The sequence below is a fragment of the Peromyscus maniculatus genome, chromosome 4, assembly GCF_049852395.1.
Source record: "Peromyscus maniculatus bairdii isolate BWxNUB_F1_BW_parent chromosome 4, HU_Pman_BW_mat_3.1, whole genome shotgun sequence".
Classification (NCBI taxonomy): domain Eukaryota; kingdom Metazoa; phylum Chordata; class Mammalia; order Rodentia; family Cricetidae; genus Peromyscus; species Peromyscus maniculatus.
In genome coordinates, this window is record NC_134855.1 from 90,020,972 (window position 1) to 90,046,868 (window position 25,897).

The 25,897-nt window shown below is 40.9% G+C and overlaps 1 protein-coding gene across 3 annotated transcripts in view; it reads left to right on the forward strand.

The window, feature by feature from the left end:
* Slc12a6 (solute carrier family 12 member 6) overlaps positions 1–25,897 on the forward strand; it is a 95,041-nt gene that overhangs the window by 49,208 nt on the left and 19,936 nt on the right. For all 3 annotated transcript variants that reach the window (XM_076570292.1, XM_076570293.1, XM_076570294.1), the window contains 10 exons: positions 9,636–9,730; positions 10,594–10,725; positions 11,756–11,902; positions 13,036–13,090; positions 13,555–13,685; positions 14,768–15,009; positions 17,481–17,695; positions 19,806–19,964; positions 20,117–20,215; positions 20,474–20,531. In XM_076570292.1, coding sequence (XP_076426407.1) covers positions 9,636–9,730; positions 10,594–10,725; positions 11,756–11,902; positions 13,036–13,090; positions 13,555–13,685; positions 14,768–15,009; positions 17,481–17,695; positions 19,806–19,964; positions 20,117–20,215; positions 20,474–20,531 — 1,333 coding nt within the window. The remainder of the gene's footprint in view (positions 1–9,635; positions 9,731–10,593; positions 10,726–11,755; positions 11,903–13,035; positions 13,091–13,554; positions 13,686–14,767; positions 15,010–17,480; positions 17,696–19,805; positions 19,965–20,116; positions 20,216–20,473; positions 20,532–25,897) is intronic.

Genomic DNA, 25,897 nt, shown 5'->3' on the forward strand with positions numbered 1-25,897 from the left:
GTTGCCCCACCTTTCAGGACTGGGGATGTAATTCAGTGATTCAATGCTAACTTGGCAAACACCATCCCCTGGGTTCAACCCCAGCACCTTAAAAACCAAAAACTCTCAACGCCTCCATCCCAACCCCAGTGTTTCTAAGAAGCTCCTGTGGTGAACACTGGCTCAATTGTCTTGCGTGCTGAATTCGGTTTATAATAACATCTTTCAGACTTTTCCTGCCAAATGAGATTGAAAACAGCATCTTTCAGACCTGCTAAGTACTGCTCCTGCCAACAGGCTGCAGTTATTTTAATGTATTTGCTGTTCCCACTGACTCATAAGCTCTCTTGCAAAACTCAGGGTCAGGCTGAGGTAATGTATGGGAGGTGAAGCTGCTCTTGTGATAATGAATCAAAGTTTGTACTTAACAATCTATGAACTTTTCCGTGTGTGTGTGTGTGTGTGTGTGTGTGTGTGTGTGTGTGTGTGTAATTTTCAAGTTCAAACATTTTCGAAAGCAAAGAGGCAAACATCAGTGAGTCATGGCAGGTTTACAAATTTTATTAAACATGCAAGGATAAAAACATTCCAGTCTTGTACAGTCTCATAGCATAGAAAACCAAATAAACACTGTGAAATCAGTTTGAGTCTTTCTTAACCCTGATACCAAAACTTAACAGTGGCAATATGAGAAAAGTGTTGTCCAGGCCAAACAAAGTATTTGTAATCTGAATCATGTATTTTTATTTTTAATTTAAATATAATATTTTATTACTTTTTTGAGAACTTCATGCATGAATGCAAAGTGTTTTGATTATATTCACCCTACTACTCTCCCAGACTCCTCCCAGATCCATTCCCATTCCCCATTTGCTCTAAAGTTCCTGTCCTTTTTAGTTTTATACTTTTATTATTACAACAATAATATTTTATCGTGCAGTGTGTGCTGCCCATATACTCACGGATGTGGAACCATCCAGTGGAGTGTGATTGACACCAGGGTCCACACCCTTAACAGGGTCCTCCTCCCTCCCAGAAGCTCACTGTCAGCCCAGTGGAGTGTGATTGACACCAGGGTCCACACCCTTAACAGGGTCCTCCTCTCTCCCAGAAGCATCTCTGTCAGTCCAGTGGAGTGTGATTGACACCAGGGGCCACACCCTTAACAGGGTCCTCCCCCCTCCCAGAAGCATCACTGTCAGTCCAGTGGAGTGTGATTGACACCAGGGCCACACCCTCTCCCAGAAGCATCACTGTCAGTCCAGTGGAGTGTGATTGACACCAGGGGCCAAACCCTTAGCAGGGTCCTCCCGTCTCCCAGAAGCATCACAGTCAGCCGCCCTTCAGCAAGGGGGGGGGCTTGCGAGCTCCTCCCTCTTCCGTGCTGGAATGTTGGCCAGATTGATCTTATGCAGGTCTTCTTGCACATAGCATTTTTAAAGATTATCTCCGTGGGCTGGGGTTTGGACCCATGTTAGAGTATTTATCTACCACACGTAAGGCCCCGGGTTCAATCCCCAATGCCTCAAATTAAACAAATACCATTATCGAGTTGCTAAAAATACATGACAGGCTTTATATCAAAAATGAATTTATAACCTTGTCACTGGTGGTTCACACCTGTCATCCCAGTACTTAGGAAGATGAGGCATGAGGAAAATGAGCTTGAGGCTAGCCTGACCCCTGCCTCAAAAATAAATATAAAACTTAAATACTTACTGTATTAGTATTAAAGAACTATATAATCATTTTAGTATAGGTAGATGAAGCATTTGATAGGAAACATAACCAATATTAACATATTAAAAACTAATTGTTCATAACTGGAATGTTCTTGTGAGCCTATTCATTAATTGCTCAATGAGGGGGAAAAATAGACTAATAGATAATCTGTTTTATATTTAACTGTACCACTTGAGAGCCAAGTAGATTAAAATGTCTCTGGTGTGATGTTCTTGAACTAATGAAAACTAAGAGATTGAAAATGTCACCACATTTTACCCCTCATAAATTAATGGATCCAGGCATTAATCATCAATGGTTGTTAATATCTCAAAAAGAAAGCTAACCAGATACAGTCAAGTATCCCAGTACAATTATGCAGTAGTTTTTTCTCTCCCTAAAAATAACAAATGTGGTGTGATTTCTTTTTCTTTCTTCCTTCCTTCCTTCCTTCCTTCCTTCCTTCCTTCCTTCCTTCCTTCCTTCCTTCCTTCCTTCCTTCCTTCCTTCCTTCCTTTCTTTTCAAGACAGGGTTTCTCTGTGTAGCTTTGCGCCTTTCCTGGATCTCTCTCTGTAGACCAGGCTGGCCTCGAACTCACAGAGATCTGCCTGCCTCTGCCTCCCAAGTGCTGGGATTAAAGGCGTGCGCCACCACCTCCCGGCCAAATGTGGTGTGATTAAGCATCTAGATTCAGTTGTCAACCAGTTCATACAAATTACAGTAAACAAAATGTCACACAGCATCACATCAATGTCATCATCAAAATCCAGTCTCTCAGAAACTCCAGGACATACGACAAGATTTTTTGAAGAGAAAGGAAACTGTAGCTGAAGAAATACAGCAGTCAGTTGTAATGTGCTTCTGTCTGACTAATGATTCAAACAATATAGATCAAAAGCATAACTTAGAGGGCTGCAGCATAGCTCAGTGTGGCTTGCTTACCAAGCATGTATGGGTACCCAGGTTCAGTCCTCATCACTGAAAGTAAGCAAACTCTTTCGAATCCCTTTCAGAAAAAGATAGAAAAAAAACCCTATCTTCAGCTTTTTCTTTCTCATGAGTTATGACATACATCCACCATATTTCTTAGAATAATTAACATGCTTCCATTTCCAACATACTTCTTAAACACCTCACATTTTCCCAATGTCTCATTTACTTAAAAACAGTGATTTTTTTTTTTTTTTTTTTTTTTTACAGCATTGAGACAAATTTTCCTTCTTTTTGTTTGTTTTGTTTTTTTGAGATAGGGTTTCTCTGTGTATCTCTGGCTGTTCTGGAACTTGCTCTGTAGAACAGGCTGGCCTCAAACTTGGAAATCTGGCTGCCTCTGCCTTCTGAGTGCTGGGATTAAAGGTGTGCACCACCACCATCTGGCAATTTTTTTCTGTTCTTGTTGATGTGGTTCAAACATAGATGTGTGCCAGAGGAATTTAAGTATTCTTACTGTTTCATCTCTGTCTAGATCAAGCCAGCAAAGACCACTTGACAAGGTCAGGAGGCTAAAGGACAATTTTTGCAGCTTACCTTGGTTCCAAAATACAGTGTAAGTGATAACTGACAAGAGCAACATTGTAGAAATAATAGAAGCAAACAATAAATATCTTTCAACATCAAGCTATTAGCTATACACTTTTTCTGTTTACAGAAAAAAGGAAAAGAGCATAGCTTAGTGATTGTGTGCTCAAAGCCCTGGGTTCAGTCTATAGCACACACAAAAAGGAACAACAAAAGCAAGTTATATAAGAACATGGATGTGTCACGAAAAGCAGAAACAATATTTTGAGAAGAAACTGGTTCTGACAGTTTTCTTTTTAATTGCACCTTGAAACACAGCAGCCTTCTCATAGTATCCATGTTGTTTGGGCAGTAAAGTGAGAGAAAAGAAACATGCCAACAATGATGGGGTGCTGAAATCAGGTCACTGCCACGGCCAGTCTTGCAGACCCCGTGGATATCTTACAAAGTAATCTTCTTTTAGTTCTTATTATTTTTTTTTTTCCCCTTTGGTTTTTCGAGACAGGGTTTCTCTGCGTAGCTTTGCGCCTTTCCTGGAACTCACTTGGTAGCCCAGGCTGGCCTCGAACTCACAGAGATCCGCCTGGCTCTGCCTCCCGAGTGCTGGGATTAAAGGCGTGCGCCACCACCGCCCGGCTTAGTTCTTATTTTTAAAGATTTTTTAAAACATTTATATAAATGTGTGAGTTTATGTGTACCGCCTAGTGCCCATGGAGGTCAGGAGAGGCCATCCAGTCCCCTGGAACTGGAGTTACAGAGAACAGTGAGCTTTTCAGTGAGGGTACTGGGAGCCCAATTCATCCTCATTAAGTGCTGCTAACTGCCGAGATACCTCTCCAGCGCCAGGATTCTGTATATTCTTCAAGAGTCCTGGGATATGTGTTTGGTTCTCAGTTCATGCCAAGAAAGATTTTTATTCAGAAAATCTAGAAATTCCATTGTCTTTGGCATTCCTTTGTAACCCAGACTACAGAAAAAGCCATACTGTGACTGGTTGCCAACCACCATAGTCTAGCTGAGAAGTCATCCATGCCTTTCGGTAGAATTACTTCTACTTTCATGTTTTTCTCTAGAAGGAAATCTGGCAAGAGCTATGTTCCTTCTGTGGAAAGCCTCTACTTTTCATGATTGTCCCAAGTCAGGATAGATCAGGATAACTAGGTCTTACAAGCATCATTGTCTTCCTCTGATGCAAAGTCTCCATAGAAATTGTTTTATTTTCCAAATCAATTAAGAAGTCAAACAATAGAAGCTGGCGCAGAAACAGCCAGAACCAGATTTGACTGATAAATAAGGTGATTCACCTGGAACTCAAGAATGAGGTGTCTAAACAGGAGCAGCAGCAGCAGAATTGGACAGGATGTCCTAATACTAGATTAAAAAAAAAAAAAAAAGAATATCTTTAATTTATCCTTTGATAGTTTCCTAGAATATTTTAAAGAAACTTTCACATTCTACATTTTCTATTTGTTTGTTTGTTTGTTTGCTCATTTTTACCATTAAAAAACTAGCATTGGGTAGCAAGGGCTCAGTGAATACAGGTGCTTGCTGCCAAGCCTGATGACCAGAGTTCAATCCCAGGACCTTACATGGTTAGAAGGAGAGAACCAACTCCCACAAGTTGTCTTTGAGCTTCACATACATGGCAGGTGGCACATGTGACCAAATGTACACCAACAAAAGTAAATTAATGCAATTTTAAAGATGACTTTATTGGGCCAGAAGTCTTTAATACTAGCACTCAGGAGGCAGAGGCAGGTGGATCCAAGAGTTTGAGGCCAGCTTGGTCTACATTGTGAGTTCTAGGACAGCCAGAGTTACATAGTGAAACCCTGACTCAGAAAAAAAAAAAAAAAAGTTACTTAATAAACACACAAAATCATCATGTAGCTATATTAACATACCCATCAAAATACTTGTCTGGTCCCAAACCCTATACATCTCAATAAACTTCCATGCTGTTAGAGTAGTTTTTGTGACTCCAAGGTTCACTTAAGAGTTTTATATTTTTACTATCAATTACATTTTCATGCACCTACCACCTTAAGAAGATATATGCATGATTGTATTGTCTTTGTCTTCCATCTCTGAAACTTGCTCTTCTGCTTGTTCTTGTCTGTCCATGATGGCATATTGTGGATTTTATTTGATTGACCATCTCATTTACCGCAAGTGTTTTTGTTTTGTTTTGTTTTTTAATGTTTCGGTCTCCTTGCTGAATTTTTCCTCTATATTTGGACTTTCACCTCTGATTTACTGTTTCATTCACTTTTGAGACTGTCTTGTTGAAATCTGGGATGGATCTCCTTAATTTGTCCATCTGTTTGTTTGAATCTTCTATATGATCACTAATTCTTTTAAAAAGTAAGACTCTGGATGTAGGCAGAGTTTTCCTGTGCCGGCAGCCACTCCCAAATAACCACTCAGAAGCTTAATATTAATTATAAATGCTCGGCTGATAGCTCAGGCTTGTTACTAGCTAACTCATACTTTAAATTAGCCCATATTTCTTATCTACCATCTGCCACTTGGCTCATGGCTTGCTATCTCATTCTCTACACATCCTGTTTCCTCTGCATATGCTGCCATCTCCCTGATTCCTCCCTTCTTCATCCCAGCATCCTTAGTTTGGTTGTCCTGCCTATACTTCCTGCCTGACTACCTGCCAGTCAGCTTTTTATTAAACCAATTCAAGTGACAAATCTTTACAGTGTACAAAAAAATTCCACAGCACTGTCAGTTCTTAGACATTAATCTATCTCTGTGGTTTCAGATTCCTTCATAAGGGAGTGGTTGGTTGGGATGGGTCATGGAAGGTGGCTATGTCATAGTCTTTGTGTTTTTTTGTTGTATTTTATGCATCTCCTAGAGTATGTTTGACTTTCGGTTTTGACTTCCCCATTGGAGTATATTCTCTTTTGTTTTCTGTGGTTCTTCCTAGATGATTAACTGCATGAAACTTAGCTATGTGGACTGCAGAAATTTAGTGTTGTCAAGCGTACTCACTGAGGTAATCCCACCGTAGCTGTGTGCCAACAAGACTAAGGGTGGAGTGGCCCACAAAGAACCAAGGCAGCCAGATGGGGTTAGAACCCCAGTCATTGCCTGGATCCTATGGATCCACTGGGGGCCAGAATAGCAAATGTCAGACCCACTGAAGTCTGGGTGCTAACTGTGGCCTGTGGCTAAAGCAGTAGGCTTTAAGTAACCTCTGGGGGAGCACAGTAGTCTAGACTCTGGGGTCCTACAGTGACCACTGGAACTTCAGGATTCAAAACCCTACACCCACAGTAATCTTAAAGCCCCAGTTTCGCAGGGGACCCTGGGTACACTAGAGCTGAAGCTCAGGCCCCTCACTGTCCTCTGAGACCGCTGGGGCTGGAGGCTAGTTGCACAGTGCTCTCAGATCCCAGTGGAGCCAGTGCCCTAGTTCCGGGGTGCTTTCTGGTCCCGCAGAAGCCTGATAATAATAAATGCAAATTTCTAAATTAGCATACATTTAAATTTCCATGTTTTTAAATTTTAAAAAATATTTTATGTATATGAGTGCCTTGTCTATATATGTGCCTGTGCTACGTGTGTACCTGGTAGCCATGGGCCAGAAAAGGGTATTGGATCCCCTGGCACTGTAGTTACAGGTGGTTGTGAGCTGCTGTATGGGTGCTGGGAATTTAACTCAGGTCCTCTGGAAGAACAGCTGAGCCATCTCTCCAGCCTGACATTTCTCTGTTCTAGAAATGTCTCTTCACAGCCATGTCATGGTGATACATGTCTTTAATCCCAGCACTTGGGGGGCAGAAGTGAGCGGATCTCTGTAAGATTGAGGCTGAGCTAGTCTATAGAGCGAGTTCCAGGACAAGCTCGAAAGCTTCACAGAGAAACCCTGTCTCGAAAACACTGAAGAAAAAAAAAGTCGCTTCACATTAGTTTGAGGATTCTAACAAAGATCGTATCTTAGATTTCAGTCACATCTTAAGCTTTAGTCAGTGAAAGTTCACTGGTTTAGCCTGTGGTTTGCTGAAGAAATTAGATTATCCTACATTCTGACTTTAGTGATTGTGTCTTTGTGTATGCTTACACTTTTTCTCCTTTGTATTGTCTGTGATCCTGAGAGGCTTAATTATATTGAGTTTCCTTTCTTTTGCTAAGAATACATAGGATGAACAGTGTCTTGCCCTCAATGATTTGTTAGTCAACAGGCTCATGGTCCTCTTCATTTGCCCACTAGAAGGTTATGCCTCAGCCCTTTATCAAGATGGTTTTCACAGCTATTGATGATGATTGCCTAGATCTGTTGTTTTCCCTAAGGTTTCCTATGTACTATTCCATGTATCATAAATTAGCTACACTGTGTCTATAAAAAAGTAGTCTTTAGCTGTATATTATCCTCAAATATAGCTAGCACAAAACAGCAAAGTTGATTCTTCAGTTATTTTTCAGAGTTGTATATTGCTTCCTTAAAACTTTGCATAATTGCCGGGCGGTGGTGGCGCACGCCTTTAATCCCAGCACTCGGGAGGCAGAGGCAGGCGGATCTCTGTGAGTTCGAGGCCAGCCTGGTCTACCAAGTGAGTTCCAGGAGAGGCGCAAAGCTACACAAGAGAAACCCTGTCTCGAAAAACCAAAAAAAAAAAAAAAAAAAAAAAAAAAAAAAAAAAACTTTGCATAATTGACTTTTTAAAAATATAATTTTGAATATCTCATGTGTCAGTCACTTTTCCTGTCATGACCATCAGGAACTCCTTCAAGTCAGTCTCATGTCCTTCTAGATGACCAGCTCATCTCAGTAGCTTGCTGTCTTTTGCCAGGCTCCTCTTCCATATTTAAAGTAATGGATATTATTTTAATGTTCTTCATTTTTACCCTAGTATATTTTTTTTAGTAACGGGAACCTTAGTTTTAAATAGTATTTACACATTTTTTTCTCTTCTCTCCTGCCAGACTGTGCAATCACATAACTTAAGCACAATTTAAAAAGCTAAAGAGTAGGAAGTATTCATTTAACACAAACTTTGCTGTCTTAGGAGCTCTGTTTCTTCCTTGTTTACAGCTAGTTCATCAGATTCCAGTCAAGTACCTCTTTCAACATAAAAATAATATGGGAGGGCTCATACAAAAATATATTGGATGCTAGCCATAAAGGTACACACCTATAATTTAGTACTTTTGGGCTGAGGAAAGATAATCAAGAGTTTGAAACCAGTCTGGGCCTCATAGTGAGACTCTTTCAAAAACTACTACTGACCTCCAGCTGCTCAGTGTATAGAAAACAAGACTGTAGAGTGCTTAGCCTCAATTTGGGCGTTCATGTATTATCTCAAGGCTTAGGGATCTTTGTGGAGGAGAGGGGAGAAAGACTTTAAGAGCCAAAGGTGGTAGATAATTTAAAGGAAACAGTGTTTTCCAGACAGAAACATAAATGAACTCACAGTGATTGTGACAGTGTGCAAGGGACTTACACAAGCTCTAGCCAGACAATTCCTGCACAGTGGGAATGAAGGTGGATATGTAATTATTAGCATTTAGTGATTGCTGGGAAAGAGAGATTTAATGATGATGACCTTGATAGTATGATCACATACCAGAGCAGACCTCAATCCCAAAACTAGCTGAGCAACACAAACTGGACCTGACAGGGAAAGAAGGTAAAAAAAAAAGAGGCAGTCTCAAAGTTGGGTTGGAAGCAATGAGAGGGTTGAGGCGTTAGTAAGGGGATTGGGGTCTTGAATATATTCAAAATACATTGTAATTCTCAAAAAATTTTAAGAAGTAATCATCATCATAGATTAAATCACCTGATGTAATTGGTAGCATCAGAAATGAGGTCAACGAGATAGCTCAGCAGACGTTTGGCACGCAAGCCTGACGACCTGAGTTTCATCCCATGAACCCTTGTAAAGGTAGACGGAGAGAAAAGAAATCTACAAAGTTGTCCTCTGACCTCCACATGCGCGCGCACACGCGCGCGCGCACACACACACACACACACACACACACACACACACACACACAGTTCATTTTTAATGTCAGAAAGCCCTGGAAATAGCTTTTTCTTCTATATCAGCAGCAATCGTTTATAAAGTAGTCCACATCTAGAGTAGTATAACACACTGGGAAAGAAATACTGTGTGTGTTTTGTTTATTTATTTGTGGATAAGCTTAAGGGTAGGCCCTCTATTTTCTCCAGAGATCTCTGTATTAAGAAAAGGAATTGTTCATGTTGATTTCCTTGGTTCCCCAATTTGCTTTTGCTCCTGCTAGAAAAACACCATGTTCTCCAAGCAGTGCTAATTGAGGTCTACCACTCAGGCTGAACCTGAATCTGAAATAGTCTCTGTTACCACAGAGACAGCATAGTTATTGGTACTGGCATCTCAGAACCAATAAAACACCAATGTTTGCCTCTTTTTTTCAGATGACGGACATAAAAAAGCTCGAAATGCTTATCTCAACAATTCCAACTATGAAGAAGGAGATGAGTATTTTGATAAAAATCTGGCACTCTTTGAGGTAATATTTTAATTGTGTATGTGTCTGTGGGAGAGTAGAAGAGGGATCATATTTCCCTGGTGATGGAGTTACAGGTGGTTGTGAGCATCCCAGTGTGGGTGCTAGGCACTGAACTTGGGCCTCTGGGAAAGTAGCAAGTGCTCTTATCCACAGAGCCACCCCTCCAGCCCACACAATGGAATTCTCATCAACCATAGGAAATATGAAATCATCACATTTGCAGAAAAATGTTTAGAAGTAAAAATCTTTATGTTAAGCAAATTAAGACAAACTAAGACAAATATTAAGTAGTACATATTTTCTCTCCCATATGTGTATTTAAGTGTGTAAGAGAGAGCAGAATTCTGGCAGACTGTAAGAATGGAGGAAGAGATGTTAAGGGAGCAGAGAAGTGGAGACAGGTAATAGAATGCCTGTATGCCTGTAACGTGAAAGCAGAGAAGGCTAATGAGGGCAGGAGGGATCTGGCCTCTAAGAGGGTCAGAAGGAATGTGGGAAGGCAGAGGAGGAGGGGAACAGATTGGAACAAAAGTATAATTACACATGTGTATGAAAAAATCCTTCATGAAACCCAGTACTTTGTATCCTACCTTAACTTGCTGCTGATTAAGTGGAGTCTTTTTACCACCTCACTGCTGGGGAGTAGCCCCAGGACCTCAGGCATGTGGGCAACTGCTCTCACTGAGCTGTGCTCTCAGCTCTGTGTCATCTTTCAAATGTCAGGAACAAGTTGTCTCACTGAAGAATTTTCTTAAAATGTTTATCTGTGAAATATCTTCTCACTTATCTTGCTGTTTCCTGGTAGGAAGTTTATTTTGTTGCTGAATTTCAGTGTCCTTCATAAATTATTTGTGATTTTATAGGAAGAAATGGACACCAGACCAAAGGTGTCTTCTCTCCTCAACCGCATGGCCAACTATACTAACCTGACACAGGGAGCAAAGGAGCATGAAGAGGCGGAGAACATCACTGAAGGGAAGAAGAAGCCTACCAAGGTGAGGCCTCAGAACACAGGACCGAGATGAAGGCATGCCCAGGGCATCAGTCTGTGTTAAGAAACTGTGTAGTAAATGCTTGATGTACCCAGTACCATTCTGAGCATTGGCCTCGTGGCCCAGACAGAATGTACAGTAGTACCCTAGCTTCACGTGGGAAGCCAGTCCTTAAGCTTGTGAAGCTCTGTTAAAGCATCTTCAGTGTCAAGTAAAGCTTGACCCGAAACTTGTGCAGGGTTAAAAGGAGGGAGACTAATGAGAGCTTGCTGGCAGAGTCTGATACCCTGGCAGATCAGACGGAGAAAGCTGTCTGACACGGTGATATGAAACCATCCCAGGGAGGAAGTTAGCCGTGTTAGCAGGAGAAGGGTTAGCACATCGGTGGGAGGAGTATCTCTGCCGAGCCTCTGATGCCGTCTGCCTGGGTACAAGGGGGTTTTTGTTGGTTTTTGTTTTTGTTTTTGAGATGGTATATCAAATATAACACAGGCAAGCCTTGGACTCAGAGTCCTCCTGCCTCAGCGACCCAGGTGCTAGAATCATAGGCATCCACCATGACAATGATACCCAGTAGTTGTTAGACTTTTTACTACTACTGTTTTTCTTACAATAAAATTATGCCAATATACACAGTTAGTTTATCTCTTTGCAAAGGGGCCAAATGGCCCTCAGGTTTTTACTTTCCCCATCTCATTCATTTACCAACTATGTGGAGAATTTGTACCTAATTTTTAAGAATTTCTATAAGTTGTTGTATTTTTAAATGAGAATAAAATTTTAACAACCTTGAATAATAGATATTTTTAGATTGTTAATTGGTCCATTGCTTAGGAATAATAAAAATGTAGAAACTTATCTAAATTACACATGTATTACAGATAATGGAAGCATAGTGATGGACTTTACTAAGAGACCTGTGAAGATACTATTTAACCTTCCTACCTATGCTTTGAGATTAATGTGGTAAATCTAAACATCTTTTATGGCTAACTATATAATTTTTCCTTTTGTCTTACATTTTTATTTCCAGAGCCCCCAAATGGGTACTTTCATGGGTGTCTACCTCCCATGTCTACAAAATATTTTTGGAGTGATCCTCTTTCTGCGTCTCACCTGGGTGGTGGGCACAGCTGGAGTCCTTCAGGCCTTTGCAATCGTCCTTATCTGCTGCTGCTGTGTAAGTTCTCCTGCACTGGCCCCTAGAGCTGGCCTGGGGCATTTCACTGCTGAGAGTACATATGCACTTGACCTGCTGGGGATCAAGAACAGAAGATATGTGAAGACCCGCTCCCAACAGGAGAGAGAGTGTTCATCTTAAAATCTAAAGGATTTTCATTCAGCACCCATTGTCCATTTCTTCCTATGTAGTAAATGGTGTCCTAGATTTTTGGAAATAACAAAATGCAGGTCTTTAAATAATTCAAAATCTGGGTAATTTGGGCTTGAAAACACTGATGTTATGACAGAAAAACAGTAGAAAATGTATACACTATTCTAAAATGTACTGAAAAAAAATTGACGGTGCCTGGGAAGGGTGAGGTGAATCTGGATTTGGTTTGGTTCACTTTGAAGTCGCCTTTCCTATGTTTTCCCCAGAAATTACTCAGGTTTTTCCAGCTCTTCTCTCACTTACACTCGGTCCATTCTGATTCTCCTTTAATTTAAACTGCTCATTTTTATATATTCCACCCCTGTCCATCAATCTACTGTCCCCTTTGTTTTGGTAACCATTATGTCCTCTGTATGCATCATGCTCAGCTGCACACTAACCATGCAGGCTAAGCAGACCTAGCCTATGTCATTAATAACTTAATGGCAATGGCTTCCCCACTCCCAGTTTCTCAAGCTTGAAACTTCAAGGCCATATTGATTCCTTGGTTGCCGTTCACCACGGCCAATCTGTTCTCTCTGAGATACTTCATATGCAGCTTCTCCTTCTTATCCCCACTATCACACTCTAGATTTTATCTCCTACTTGTACCATGGCAGCCTACTAGCTAGTCACTGTGCCTCCAGCTGCGCCCTTGTTGAAGACCTTTATGTACTTTGTTACTAGATGATGTTTTAAATTTATTCTAGTGGTTCTCTTTCTTACTGCATATTGTTTTTGGCATTGTAGTTAGTCTGTAGAGTCTAGCCAGCTTTCCAGTGTTTCTCCCTAACTATTCCTTTTGAAAATGTTACATAGCAACTCTTCCTAAGAGTGGGTAGAGTTAAATGTTTGTAAATGCTCTGAAGTCCACACACAGGAAAGTAGTACAGAAATGTCAGTTCTACCCAGTAATCAAATGCTTGTTTTTCTCTCTACAGACGATGTTGACTGCCATCTCCATGAGTGCCATTGCCACTAATGGAGTGGTGCCAGGTCAGTAGTCCAAACTTGAATCACAGGGATTGTTAACAATTCCTCACTGTTTCTGTGCTGTAAAGCAGGAGGTATAAGCTCCAAAGAAACTTCATGTGTTTATTCTGTTGTTCACAGTGTACTGTATCAGTGTCACCTCTAAAAGTGAGAGAGACAAAGAGACAAATGCTGTTTGGCCTAAGGATTTTATCTTTGAAATCTCGTTATTTTTAGACAACAGTGCTTTAATTTCAGCCACATTCTTCACTTATAAAATATATTTTATTAGACTATCCTGTTCCTGTAAGAAATATTCTAATTTTTCCTAATAATTGGGTACATCATATTCCCATTAGCAAATCTACTTTGTTACAGGGTTTCCCAAACATCTTTTGTGCATATTTTTGAATTCTTTTTATGTCTTATTTACAGTCCTCTTAGTGATACCCACATTTTATTGTTTTTTATTTATTTTTGTCTTGTAGCTGGGGGCTCATACTTCATGATTTCCCGGGCCCTGGGCCCAGAGTTTGGTGGGGCTGTTGGCCTCTGCTTTTATCTTGGTACCACATTTGCAGCCGCCATGTATATTCTTGGTGCCATTGAAATTTTCCTGGTAAGTAATGAATTAATTGTGATCTGTAATCTAGAACTTCTGTGGGTTTGTTTTCTTAGATATTAAAGTTTCTGAGATCAGGTGTGGCAGCCAATCAGATGATGGTTGCTGTGACTGTGTTCTTACTATGACTCTGAGGCAGAAAGGTTGAAGTGTCCTTCGCCTGCCTGTCCTTTTCCCTCTATCTGATTGTCCCAACTCTGTCACCTTAACCAGGGAGTTCATATCGAGGTAGAAAAGACTTATGCCAATGTAGAAAAGTAAAACGAAGCTCATTTGTTTGTATCGTACACATAGGTGTTCTAGTGTGTGGCATATATGTGTGTAGAGGCCAGAGATGAACCTGGTTCCTCACCTGTCGTTCTTCAGGAGCTATCCAGTTTTCTGAGATGAAGTCTTTCACTGGGACTGGGGGCTCTCCACCTCTGACTAACTGGCCAGTCAGCCCTGGGGGTCCTCATGTCTTCACCTTCCCAGTGCTAAGATCACAAGCACATGCCACCGGGCCTAGCTTTTTACATGGTCCAGGGGAATCAAACTCAAGTATGAATTCATGTGCAGCAAAGCCAGTCACTGGCTGAGGTGTATCCCCAACCTCTTTTTGATAACTTTATCCCAATGATAGAGTTTTTATTTCTCTACTGATTTTATAAATATTTTCTATAGCCTTTCAATAAAATCATTTTTTCTTTTTCCCATTTGGAAATGTAGATGTTCAAATTAGTAATTAGAAAACAAAAATAATCCATGACATAACATTTCTATGGACATTCTAGAGCCAAACAAAAATTTGGTTAATTTGCAGCCCAGTGTGGTACATAACTTTAATCCCAGTACTTGGAAAACAAAGGCAGGTAAATCTCTTTGAGTTCCAGGCCATCTAGGGCTACAAAATGAGACCCTTTCTAAAAACAAATGAATGAAAGAAGAAAGGATAAACAATGTTTTAATCATTTTTTGTTCCAGCTTTCCTTTCCTTCATAAAAGTAAAAGTAACATAAACTGTTACAGCCCCTCTACTTGATTGTTTTTAAATGACATCATTTCCTCTCTGCTTCTTTTTTTTTTTTTCTTTGTAACAGGTGTATATTGTCCCCCGAGCTGCCATCTTTCGCAGTGATGATGCACTCAAGGAATCAGCAGCCATGCTAAATAACATGCGTGTCTATGGCACCGCCTTCTTGGTCCTCATGGTCTTGGTGGTATTCATCGGCGTACGCTATGTGAATAAGTTTGCCTCACTTTTCCTGGCCTGTGTAATTGTGTCCATTTTGGCTATCTACGCTGGTGCCATCAAGTCTTCCTTTGCTCCACCACACTTCCCGTACGTGCCTATCACTTCACCTGGTCATTGTTGGGTAGTCAGTGACAGGATCTGGTGATGTGAACATTTCCATCAGAATTTCTTGGAGTGATTTCCTATTGTCCCAGCAGGAAACTTCCTGATAAACTGTCCTGTTGACCCCCTTCCTCACTTCTGAAGTGTAGACCTAGCAACTGTAGCCATCATTAAGGTGTACCTATTTCACTGCCCCCTTGTGTATATGTGAACCATCTATGAAAGGACTTTGTAGTCAATAGTCATTACCAGCAACCTTTATAAGGCATTTAAATGTTTAGTGGCTTTTTAAAATAAAAACCAATTCAAAAGAATTCTAGAGTAGCAGCCTGGAGAGAGGACTCTGTAGCTAAGATCACTGGATGATCTTCCAGAGGACCTCGGTTCAATTCCTAGCACCCACATAGTGGCTCACAACTGTCTCTAACTCTAGTTCCGGGGATCTGGTGCACTCTTGAGGCTTCTACAGGCTTCAGGCACACAACTAGTGCACAGACATCCATGTAGACAGAAACACCCACACATTAAATAAGTCTTTTTTGAAAAGAATTATCTAATTTGTTTAATTATTTTCTTTATTCTTGGTACCATAAGTGATAAGAGTTATTAGTATAAAATAAAGGGAAATGAATGTCATAGCATGTGTATGTAGAGGACATTACACGCCATATACAGTGCAGTAGTGAATTGATGGATTTGTGCAGAGCCTTTACTCACAGACTCACCTGTTTTCCCTTTGATTTGTGACACCAAGGCTGGTTGGTACTCAGTTATTTGTAATCTTGTTTCAGAAGTTGCTTTTGAAGTCCTATGGTTCAGCTGGGGATCAAATTTCTTGGTACTATGCTGATTTAAACACGTTACAGAAAAATGAAACGTTTTTTCATGATTGAAAAAAAACTCAGTGAAGATGAATGACTTTCTCCAAAGTCAACTAATGGTGGGGCAAGGACATGAACTTGGATTTCCTGACTGCTCTTTGGTATTGCTTCTGTGTGATGCCAGTAATAGATTCCATCATAAACTTCCATTTTGCTTACTTAGGGGCCATAAAATAATTAAAGTTCCTTTTCAGAGTTATAAAAGTTTTGATGCAACATTTTAGCTCTATCTCAACTCAGGAAATTCCATTTTACTTCAGATTCCCTTTGGGGCTTCTCCACTTCTGTTTGGTTGGGAAAAAAAATCACAGTGCATGTTATTTTGTTTTCAAAAAATTCCTGCATAATATGTTAAAAAAAAAAAAAAACTGTAGAAGGACCGTGAAACAAAACTAGGGATTGTTAAGAGTTGTTGAAGCCAAGCAATCGAATGCGCTTCATTATGTATGTATAAACACACTGCAGATTCTGAGCCTTGTTTTGTTGGACCTCAGAAGTATTTTACTATGGCTCTATTACTCCCTCCTTGTTTATGTCTCTGGGTAGAAGAAAAAATAAATCAGCAGCTAATATTTGTATTATCCTTAAATTTCCTCTTTACCACTGGGTCTAGGCTTCAGGTCAAAAACGGTTTTCTCTTGGGCCCTAGAGGGATGTGCTTTTTAAAATCCAGTCAAGCTGTCCTACAACAGAAGGCTAGCCAAACAGGTGGTTCCAAAGGCTCTCAGGAATGTAAAGCCCCGTCTCCTTCCATTTCTGTTTTCATTCCCCCCCCATACCCCCCTCCGTCGTCCCCCCCACCTAGAAAGAAAACAAACAAAAATGTGAACATGGCGACTTTTTTTAAAATAAGAGCAGAAATGCTCTGGGGTTTTGTTGTTGCTGCTGGTGGTGGCTGGGTGTTCGCCTGTGTGCTTGTGTGGAAACCAGAAGTATCCGGTGTCAGTCCTCTGTGGCTCTCTGTCTTATTCCCTGAGACTCCCTAGGTAAACTTGAAGCTCACCATTGTGTGCATTGTTTATCTAGACTGGCAGGCCAGCGAATCCCAGCCTTTCTGTCTGTCCTCCTCACCTGCCCCCATTCCCAGTGCTGAGATTGCGGGCATGCAGGACCACACCAGGCTTTCTGCCTGTGTCTGGAGATCTGAACTCAGGACTTCATGCTTCCACAGCAAGCACGTGAACACTACTGAACCCCTCCAGGATCCTTTTTGTCCTGAAAGTGGATGAATCGCCAAATATGTTTGGAAGATAATTCAGCGTAGTTTCTTTGTACAGTCCTTGTGTTTGAATACCACCTGCCATTTGTGTGACCTTGATTTTGGTCAGATTATTGAATCTCTGTAAACTTCAGTACCTCCACTACATGTGATGAATGTTAAAATATTATGAGACCTGTGAGGATTATACTGGCAGAAAAGGCAAGTCACGTGATTCACAGTGCTGCTCAGTATCACTCGTCCTTTCCTACCCATGGCAGTAGAATCTCTGAGAAATGAGATCTTTTTTCCCTTTACTAATCTGCCTTTCCTCTTTAAAGCTTAGATCTTTCTCTTCCCTGTTTGCTTTGCTTTAGGGTCTGCATGCTGGGCAACCGCACCCTTTCATCAAGACACCTTGACGTTTGCTCTAAGACCAAGGATGTTAACAACATGACAATGCCATCAAAGCTATGGGGATTCTTCTGTAACTCAAGTCAGTTTTTTAATGCCACCTGTGACGAGTACTTTGTTCACAACAATGTCACCTCAATCCAAGGCATTCCTGGGCTGGCTAGTGGTATCATTACTGGTAAGTTAAGAGTTTAATTAGACTCATTTTGTTTTGTGTTGTTTCTTCCTTAGGACAGTGGGGAAAATAGGCTTTCCCATCTTAGATGCTTTTTTGTCCCTTTTTTTATTATAATATATTGATTATGTATAACAAGTTTATTATTGTATTTTATACACGTATATTAAGTATTTTGATCATATCGACACATACCCCCTGTTCTCTCATTTGTTTAGGATTGCTCATAGGTTCGTAGGTGACATGTTGTTTATTGTAGCATGGGCCCCTTACAGTGCCTTCAGGACTGAAGAAAACGTCTCTCCCTCCCACATCAACCATGAGCTGGGTATAACGCCTCAGGGGTGGGTGGGGTCTTGCCAGTGCCCTCTTCCTCATATGACAGGATATTAATAGAGCCAACCTTGTGAAAATCTTGTGCAGGGAATCAGAGCTGCTGTGAGTTGAAGCATGCAAGGGCCACATCAGAAGTCAGCACTCTTTTATCACTCCCTCTCCTCCATGGATTTTTTGTTCTTCCAACCCCCCTTTCCCACAATGTTCCCTGAGCCTTGAAGAGGGGGATTCAGATATTTTTATGGCTAAACATTCAAAGGTCAGTTATTCTTATCACTTTGACCAGTCGTTAATGAAGCTCCACAGTTACCACTGCCTACTGTAAAAAGAAATTTTCCTGACCAAAGCTGATGGCAGCACTAACATATAAGCATACATATAGTTGTTTAGAAGGCAGTTGGACAAGCACAGCATGTCCATTTAGCAAACATAGGTAGTAGCTTCCCCACTAGGGCCAATGACCTAGACCTAGATAGTGATGATTATGATTGCAGGGGTTAGGCTTGAACCCAAGGATTATGTCTGACAAGGACCACGAGCTCCACCATTGAACTGCATGCAGGTCACTGTCTAAGACTCTTCTGTTGGACATGGCATGGGTCTCCGTGTATTCATGGATAACTTTTAAACACAGAATCCTTGTGCCTCAGCCTCCTGAGTACTCAGAGGATTATAGACATGCACTACCATACCCAGCATGTTTCTGCTCTTTTCTCGTGAAATTATCTGTTTTTAGAGCTCCCTGGCAGAGTGCATCTGTTAAAATTTGCCTTCTTTTAAGGACAGAGGCGGACAAAAGACTTTTTAGCCTAGGGTAGGTTAAAACATTTGGTGAATATTTTTGTTTTGCAATGTTCTTCAAGCTAACATCAAACTCCTGAGCTTAAGCAATCCTTCTGCTTCAGGCTCGTGACAAGCTGGGACTACAAGGATCTGCCTTCGTGTCTGACTCAATGTAGTCTTGAAAAATTGCCAGTGATCTTCTTGCAGTGGTAGCTAAAATAGAACTGTTTTAATGTCACCAGTCGTACATGCTTTCCTTGCTCAACTAAATTTCTGAAATTCTTTGCTTAAATGACATCCATCTTAAATGTTCTGTCCACAGATTTCCTTGCCCATTAAGCAAGTTCATGCTAAGAGGTTAAAAACTGCTGTGATACTAATTTTTTTTTTTTTTTGGTTTTTCGAGACAGGGTTTCTCTGTGTAGCTTTGCGCCTTTCCTGGAACTCACTTGATAGCCCAGGCTGGCCTCGAACTCACAGAGATCCGCCTGCCTCTGCCTCCCGAGTGCTGGGATTAAAGGCGTGCGCCACCACCGCCCGGCTTTTTTTTTTTGGATACTAATTTTTTTAAAAGTAGATTTTATATTTGATAACTAATCTAAAAATAGGCATTTTGGGGCATTTAATTTTAGTCTGCTTAACTGTTACTAATTTATATTAGGAAAGTTAACTACATTTATTATATGAAAGCATTTTATAAAATTATATTAGAACAAATGGAAAATAGCATTGGCTTTATTCTGGAATACTTACATGTGTTCATGTTGAAGAAACAATGGCTTTAAAAACTATCATAAGGGGCTGAGGTGGAGGTAGGCACAGTACTTGTCTGGCATTTAAAGAGTCTTAAATCAGTCTCCAGTACAGTAATTATAACAGTAATTATAGGGGTCTCTGACTGAATGTTGTTTGGGTAAGAAATCATGTACTTAACATTACTTATATCTTTATATCCTCTTTCTTCCTACCCACACTACCCCTAACCCCTTTGCAGAAAATCTTTGGAGTAATTATTTACCAAAGGGGGAGATCATTGAAAAGCCATCAGCCAAGTCATCCGATGTCTTGGGCAGCTTAAACCATGAATATGTCCTTGCTGACATCACCACCTCCTTCACTCTTCTGGTGGGGATCTTCTTTCCTTCTGTTACAGGTAAGAGGGTGGGCTCTTAGGTTTTAGAAGCCATCAGCCACAGTGAGCACATTTTCTCAGGAGATCTAAGTTTGCCCCTAGTCTTCAGTGTCAGTATGAACATCAAAGTGTCCAGAAAGCCAAGAAGTTAACGTGGTGTTTCCCCTTACTAGGTATCATGGCTGGGTCAAACAGATCCGGAGATCTGAAAGATGCTCAGAAGTCCATTCCCATTGGAACCGTTCTTGCCATCCTGACCACATCCTTCGTGTGTATCCTCTGCGTCATGGTGGTGGGATCATGCAGTAGAGCTAAGATGATCAGTATTTTTATCTAATAATAATAATGCCACCTCTTCCTACTGCCTCACTTGCCAGAGAGTTGCCCTGCTTCATAAGCACCATTAAAAAAGGATTTTATAGGATTAGTGAATTTAGCAGCTCACTATATGGTACAAGAATCATCTTGAGTGTAGTTACTGTATAAAAGGTAAAGGATAACAGCAGTTTCCTTGACTCTCAGCATAACAGACTTAAGCAATGTTGTCCTTTTTGGTGCATGTATTGAAGGAGTTGTTCTCAGAGACAAGTAAGTATAACAACCATGTGTCTGTCTTCCATGACATCTGGTCACTCAGCATAGTGTCAACACAGAATCTCAAACCAGGCCAAGGTGTAATCATAACTAGTAAAATAGAAAGTGGATGTATTGAGCTAAAATGTATGTGTATATACATATACACACAAATATACATGTCTCATATATATATGAAAGTCATATCTATACATCTATATCTATATATGAGAGACAGTCAAAGAGGAGTGTGTGTGTGTGTGTGTGTGTGTGTGTGTGTATCTCAAACAGACAGGAATATATATCACTGAGCTTGTGTGGCACATACAATACTCTAGGTTTGATCCCAGCAATACAAAAAAAATGTTTTAAAAAGATATTAAAATAATATGTGCATAATTTAGCCTATGATAAGGTAAAATGTTGCTGGAGAGCTTCTCTCCAGGCTCCACCAAGCCCCGCAGTCCCACAATCCACTTATAAAATAATCACTCAGACGCTTATATCACTTATAAACTGTATGGCCGTGGCAGGCTTCTTGTTAACTGTTCTTATATCTTAAATTAACCCATTTTTATAAATCTATACCTTGCCACGTGGCTGGTGGCTTCCCAGCGTCTTCACATGCTGCTTGTCCTGGCGGTGGCTGCAGTGTCTCTCCCCTCAGCCTTCCGCTTCCCCGAATTCTCCTCTCTCCTTGTCCCACCTACTTCCTGCCTGGCCACCTACTTCCTGCCTGGTCACTGGCCATCAGTGTTTTATTAATATAGAACGATATCCACAGCATTTCCCCTTTTCTTCTTTTTTTAAAAAGGAAGGTTTTAACTTTAACATGGTAAAATTACATATAACAAAACAATTATCGAGCAAGAATTACAGTTACAATATTAAAGAAGATGTCCTATCTATCTTATATTTGTGAGTTTAAGGTTTTATATCTAACTTATCTTTTATCATAACTGAGGAAATTACAACTATCTAGTTTTCAACCACATCAAAGACCTGAGAAGGAACATAATGGTACCTGAGAAATGGTAGATGGATGCAAGCAACTTTCGGGAATCTTGCAAAAGTAGACCAAGACAGCTGGCAGCCTGGACAGTCACCTAATGTTTCTCAGCATTGTTGGTGCATTCAAATTGGCTACAGGCCTAGAGTCTCTGACAGACCATTTTTAGAAGTAGGAATTCTGAGAGACCATCTTACCCTGTCTTGGCAGAGTACAGTGGTCGCTTTCCTTGTGTCCCGCTTGTCCAGAAAGGACAGCATTATATTTGTACTGTCAGCCATCAAGGCAAGGGCAGTTCTTTGCCCAGTAGGCCATTTTGTGCCAAGAAGACAAACTTCCCAATGGAAATGTCTTAGAAGCCCAACATTCTCTCGGGATCAAATTGGTGCAGCCAGGAGCAATTGTGTCTCATGTCAACAGAATTCTAAGTTATTTGAATGCCATATTCTCTAGGTCTATGAAGTGTTTGAAGATTACCTATCTATCTGAAATATATCTATGTATATCTAGAAGACTTAACTAACATGGCTACAAATATGATTATCATAGATGACTAATTATTAATCTATTTTTAATTATCTATTACAATTTTAAATGAGTTACATAAACGTAATACCTCAAACAAGAATAGAAATAAATATATACAGTATAACAAAATTAACTTCAAGTTTGTATCAATTAACTAAAATTTATACCAATGTAAAACATTTTAAACATAAACTAAAATCTATACCAATGTAAAACATTTTAAAACAAGTTGTTCTTTAAAAGTAGGTTCATTAATCTACCCTTTTATCTTATCATCTCCACATCCTCCTATATATCTAATCATATCCCCTTTTACTTTTTTTGAAAGAGATCACATTTATAATCAACCTGTTTTAAATAAAAATAATGGTTTTTCTCTGTCCCACACCAGAGGGCTCTTCTGATTTGGGACACAAGAATCTCTTAACCATTTTTTTAAAAGCAATATGTCTGGGTTTAGAGGGGGAGTGAGCCAATTCCACCTCTAAAGCCAGCTTGGTATATTTGGGAATTTGGGCGTAGCATCTCTTACTACTTCATGCTGGAGGGGGGCGCTGTATCTTATGGGGAAGCAAAGAAAATTTTAAGCCTATGGGGTAGTCCGTGAGGCTGTATTGTGTGAACCAGTTGCCTTGAAACCGCTCTGGATGTTGGATCATCTGGGCCATGGTGTCATCAGAGACCTTTCAGGGGGTCTTGGCTGGTGAAACCTGATGTATCTTAATCTGGAACACTGGCTTTCTGTGGAAACAAAAGCAAAACCTCTTTTCCAAAGTAACATATCCTTATATCCAAATTTTGAAGTCAAGGTACCTTTAAAATATACATTTTGGCATAACTGAACAGCTTTTGCAATCAAATGTTTTTCTTCAGTTACGAATATCAAAGACAACATAATCCAGATTCTCTGTGTGGTAGCCATCTTTACGTGGCTTATTTTTTATATTACCTCGAGCCTATTTGCTTTAAACTGCACCATTCTAAGACTGAAACCGCGCTGTGGCTGCTGGCTCCACCCACTTCAGCTTACCAACATGGCGGTGGTACGTTTTCCGCCAGCTCTGGGAGTCATCAAGTCTCAGAAATAGTGGGTCTAAGCTTTTTATCAAAGCAGGGTGTAGCCCAGAAACCTTTTTTTTTTTTTTTTTTAAATACTAGTAAAGACTAAATCTACCACACAGCGTAATGTGCCGCTGGCAGATGCCTCATTTCCGCCATACTGCCGGTCAAACGCACACGCCAGGAACCCGCCAGTGTTCAAACCCGTGTTTTGCGGCGTCTAGCTGCTCGTATGAGACAAGAAGCAGGAACCTGGTTTTGGCTCTGTTTAGAATTGGTTATTAAATATTCTCAGGTTTAAGGTGGAAACTCGAGCCGTTGGGCGCCATTTGTTGCTGGAGAGCTTCTCTCCAGGCTCCACCAAGCCCCGCAGTCCCACAATCCACTTATAAAATAATCACTCAGACGCTTATATCACTTATAAACTGTATGGCCGTGGCAGGCTTCTTGTTAACTGTTCTTGTATCTTAAATTAACCCATTTTTATAAATCTATACCTTGCCACGTGGCTGGTGGCTTCCCAGCGTCTTCACATGCTGCTTGTCCTGGCGGTGGCTGCAGTGTCTCTCCCCTCAGCCTTCCGCTTCCCTGAATTCTCCTCTCTCCTTGTCCCACCTACTTCCTGCCTGGCCACCTACTTCCTGCCTGGTCACTGGCCATCAGTGTTTTATTAATATAGAACGATATCCACAGCAGTAAAATACTTTGTATTTTTTTTTCTTTTGTAATGTTCCTCAAGCTTACCTCAAATTTATGGGATTAAGCAGCCCTCCTGCCTCAGGCAGTAAATAATTAGTAAATAATAAGGACAAAACTATATAAGACATAACTAGTATAGCTGTGGTGATGTTTTATTTGTGCTGAAATGTGGTGATATTTTATTTGTGTTTTAATAAAGCTTGCCTGGATATCAGGGGGAAAAGGCAAGCCATTTTAAGTAAACAAAAAGGCAGCACATGCTCTTAATCCAATCACTTATCAGGCAGGGTCTCTGTGTGTCCAAGACCATACTAGGGAACAGAGCCAAGCGTGGTGACACAGGCCTTTAATCCCAGTACCAACCATAGAGACCTGGAGGTCTGTACAGACAGACAGTGACAAGGAAGTGAGGTAGCTGGGCTAAGACAGCCAATGAGAGGGCAGAACAGCAAGGCAATAAAGGTGAGGGTAAGACAGGAAGTAGCTCACATTTGGAAGCTGCAGAGTTGGTGAGATAAGGTTGGCTGGTGGCTTTCCCTATTTCCCTGATCTAAGGCTTTCACCCCTATATTTGGCTCCATGCTTTTTATTTAATAAGACCATTTAGAAATTCGTCTACATAAAGCTTTCCCCCCCCCCCCAAAAAAAAGCTACGAAGTTGTCTAAATACTAAGTACTTTCTTATACACAAAGAACTGCTAGCATACTGTACAAAAGTAGAACAGGACAAGAATAACTATGTAGCATCTCCAGCATCCACTCGACAAGAGAGAGGCATCTGTCCACTCACACTTGGCATTCTAAATGGAAATGGGACAGTGATTTCCTTCATGAAGACTACTTAGCATTTACCATTTCTTTTCTCTCACATATGTTCTGTGAGATATTTGTGGACAGATCTGTCCCTGAAACTTGCTAATTCTTACTGTCTTAGTTAGGGTTTGCTATTGCTGTGAGGACACACCATGATCACGGCAACTCTTATAAAGAAAACATTTAATTGAGGGGGCTTGGTTACAGTTCAGAGGTTCAGTGCGTCATGGTGGGGAGCATAGTGGCATGCAGGCAGACATGGTGTTGGAGCTGAGAGTCCTACATCTTGACTCAGGCAACAGGAAGTCCACTGACTGTCACACTGAGGGAAGCTTGAGTGGTTTACTTCCAACAGAAGGTGTGGCCCAGATTAAAGGTGTGCCCTCCAGCCTCGAGGTTTGGATTAAAGATGTGTGTCATCCAGCCTCCTCCAAGACCGCACTTCTTCCAACAAGGCCATACTTCCTATAGTGCCACTCCCTATGAGCTTATGAGGGTCAAATACATTCAAACCACCAGACTTACATTTTCCATATCTTGGTTAATATCCTCACTGCACTTCCTGTCACAGGAATCTAGGTATTATCTTTTTTTTTTTTGGTGGGGGGGTGGCGGGAGCTGAGGATCGAACCCAGGGCCTTGTGCTTGCTAGGCAAGCACTCTACCACTGAGGTAAATCCCCAATCCCAAGGTATTGACTAACCTAGGTATTTTCCTTTGTTTTTATCCATCCTCTAAGTCTTTTTTTTTTTTTTTTTTTTCGAGACAGGGTTTCTCTGTGTAGCTTTGCACCTTTCCTGGAACTCACTTGGTAGCACAGGCTGGCCTCGAACTCACAGAGATCCGCCTGCCTCTGCCTCCCGAGTGCTGGGATTAAAGGCGTGCGCCACCACTGCCCGGCTCCTCTAAGTCTTTTCTAAGGACTGTGAATTCTATTTACTTTACACTGTTCAGTGGTCCCATCACTCCGTACTGGGCTTCAGTTTTTTCTCTTTATAATCACATGCTAATCTCCCTTCTTCATACTGCCACCACAGTGCTCTTTCTCTAGACCTTTGTCTATGTTGTTTCCTTTGCTTCGGTTGGTTATTCCTCCTGGGAAGACTCACTGCATCCTCCTTAAGACTAAACTCTCCTGTAGTTTTCCTCTTTTAACCCCAAAAGTAGAGTCACCCCTCCTTTTGTCTGTCGACTATGTTGAACATATGGTGGGGCTGCACTTACCACACTGTATTGCAGCTACTTATTTCTATATTACGTTCCCTTGATTGCG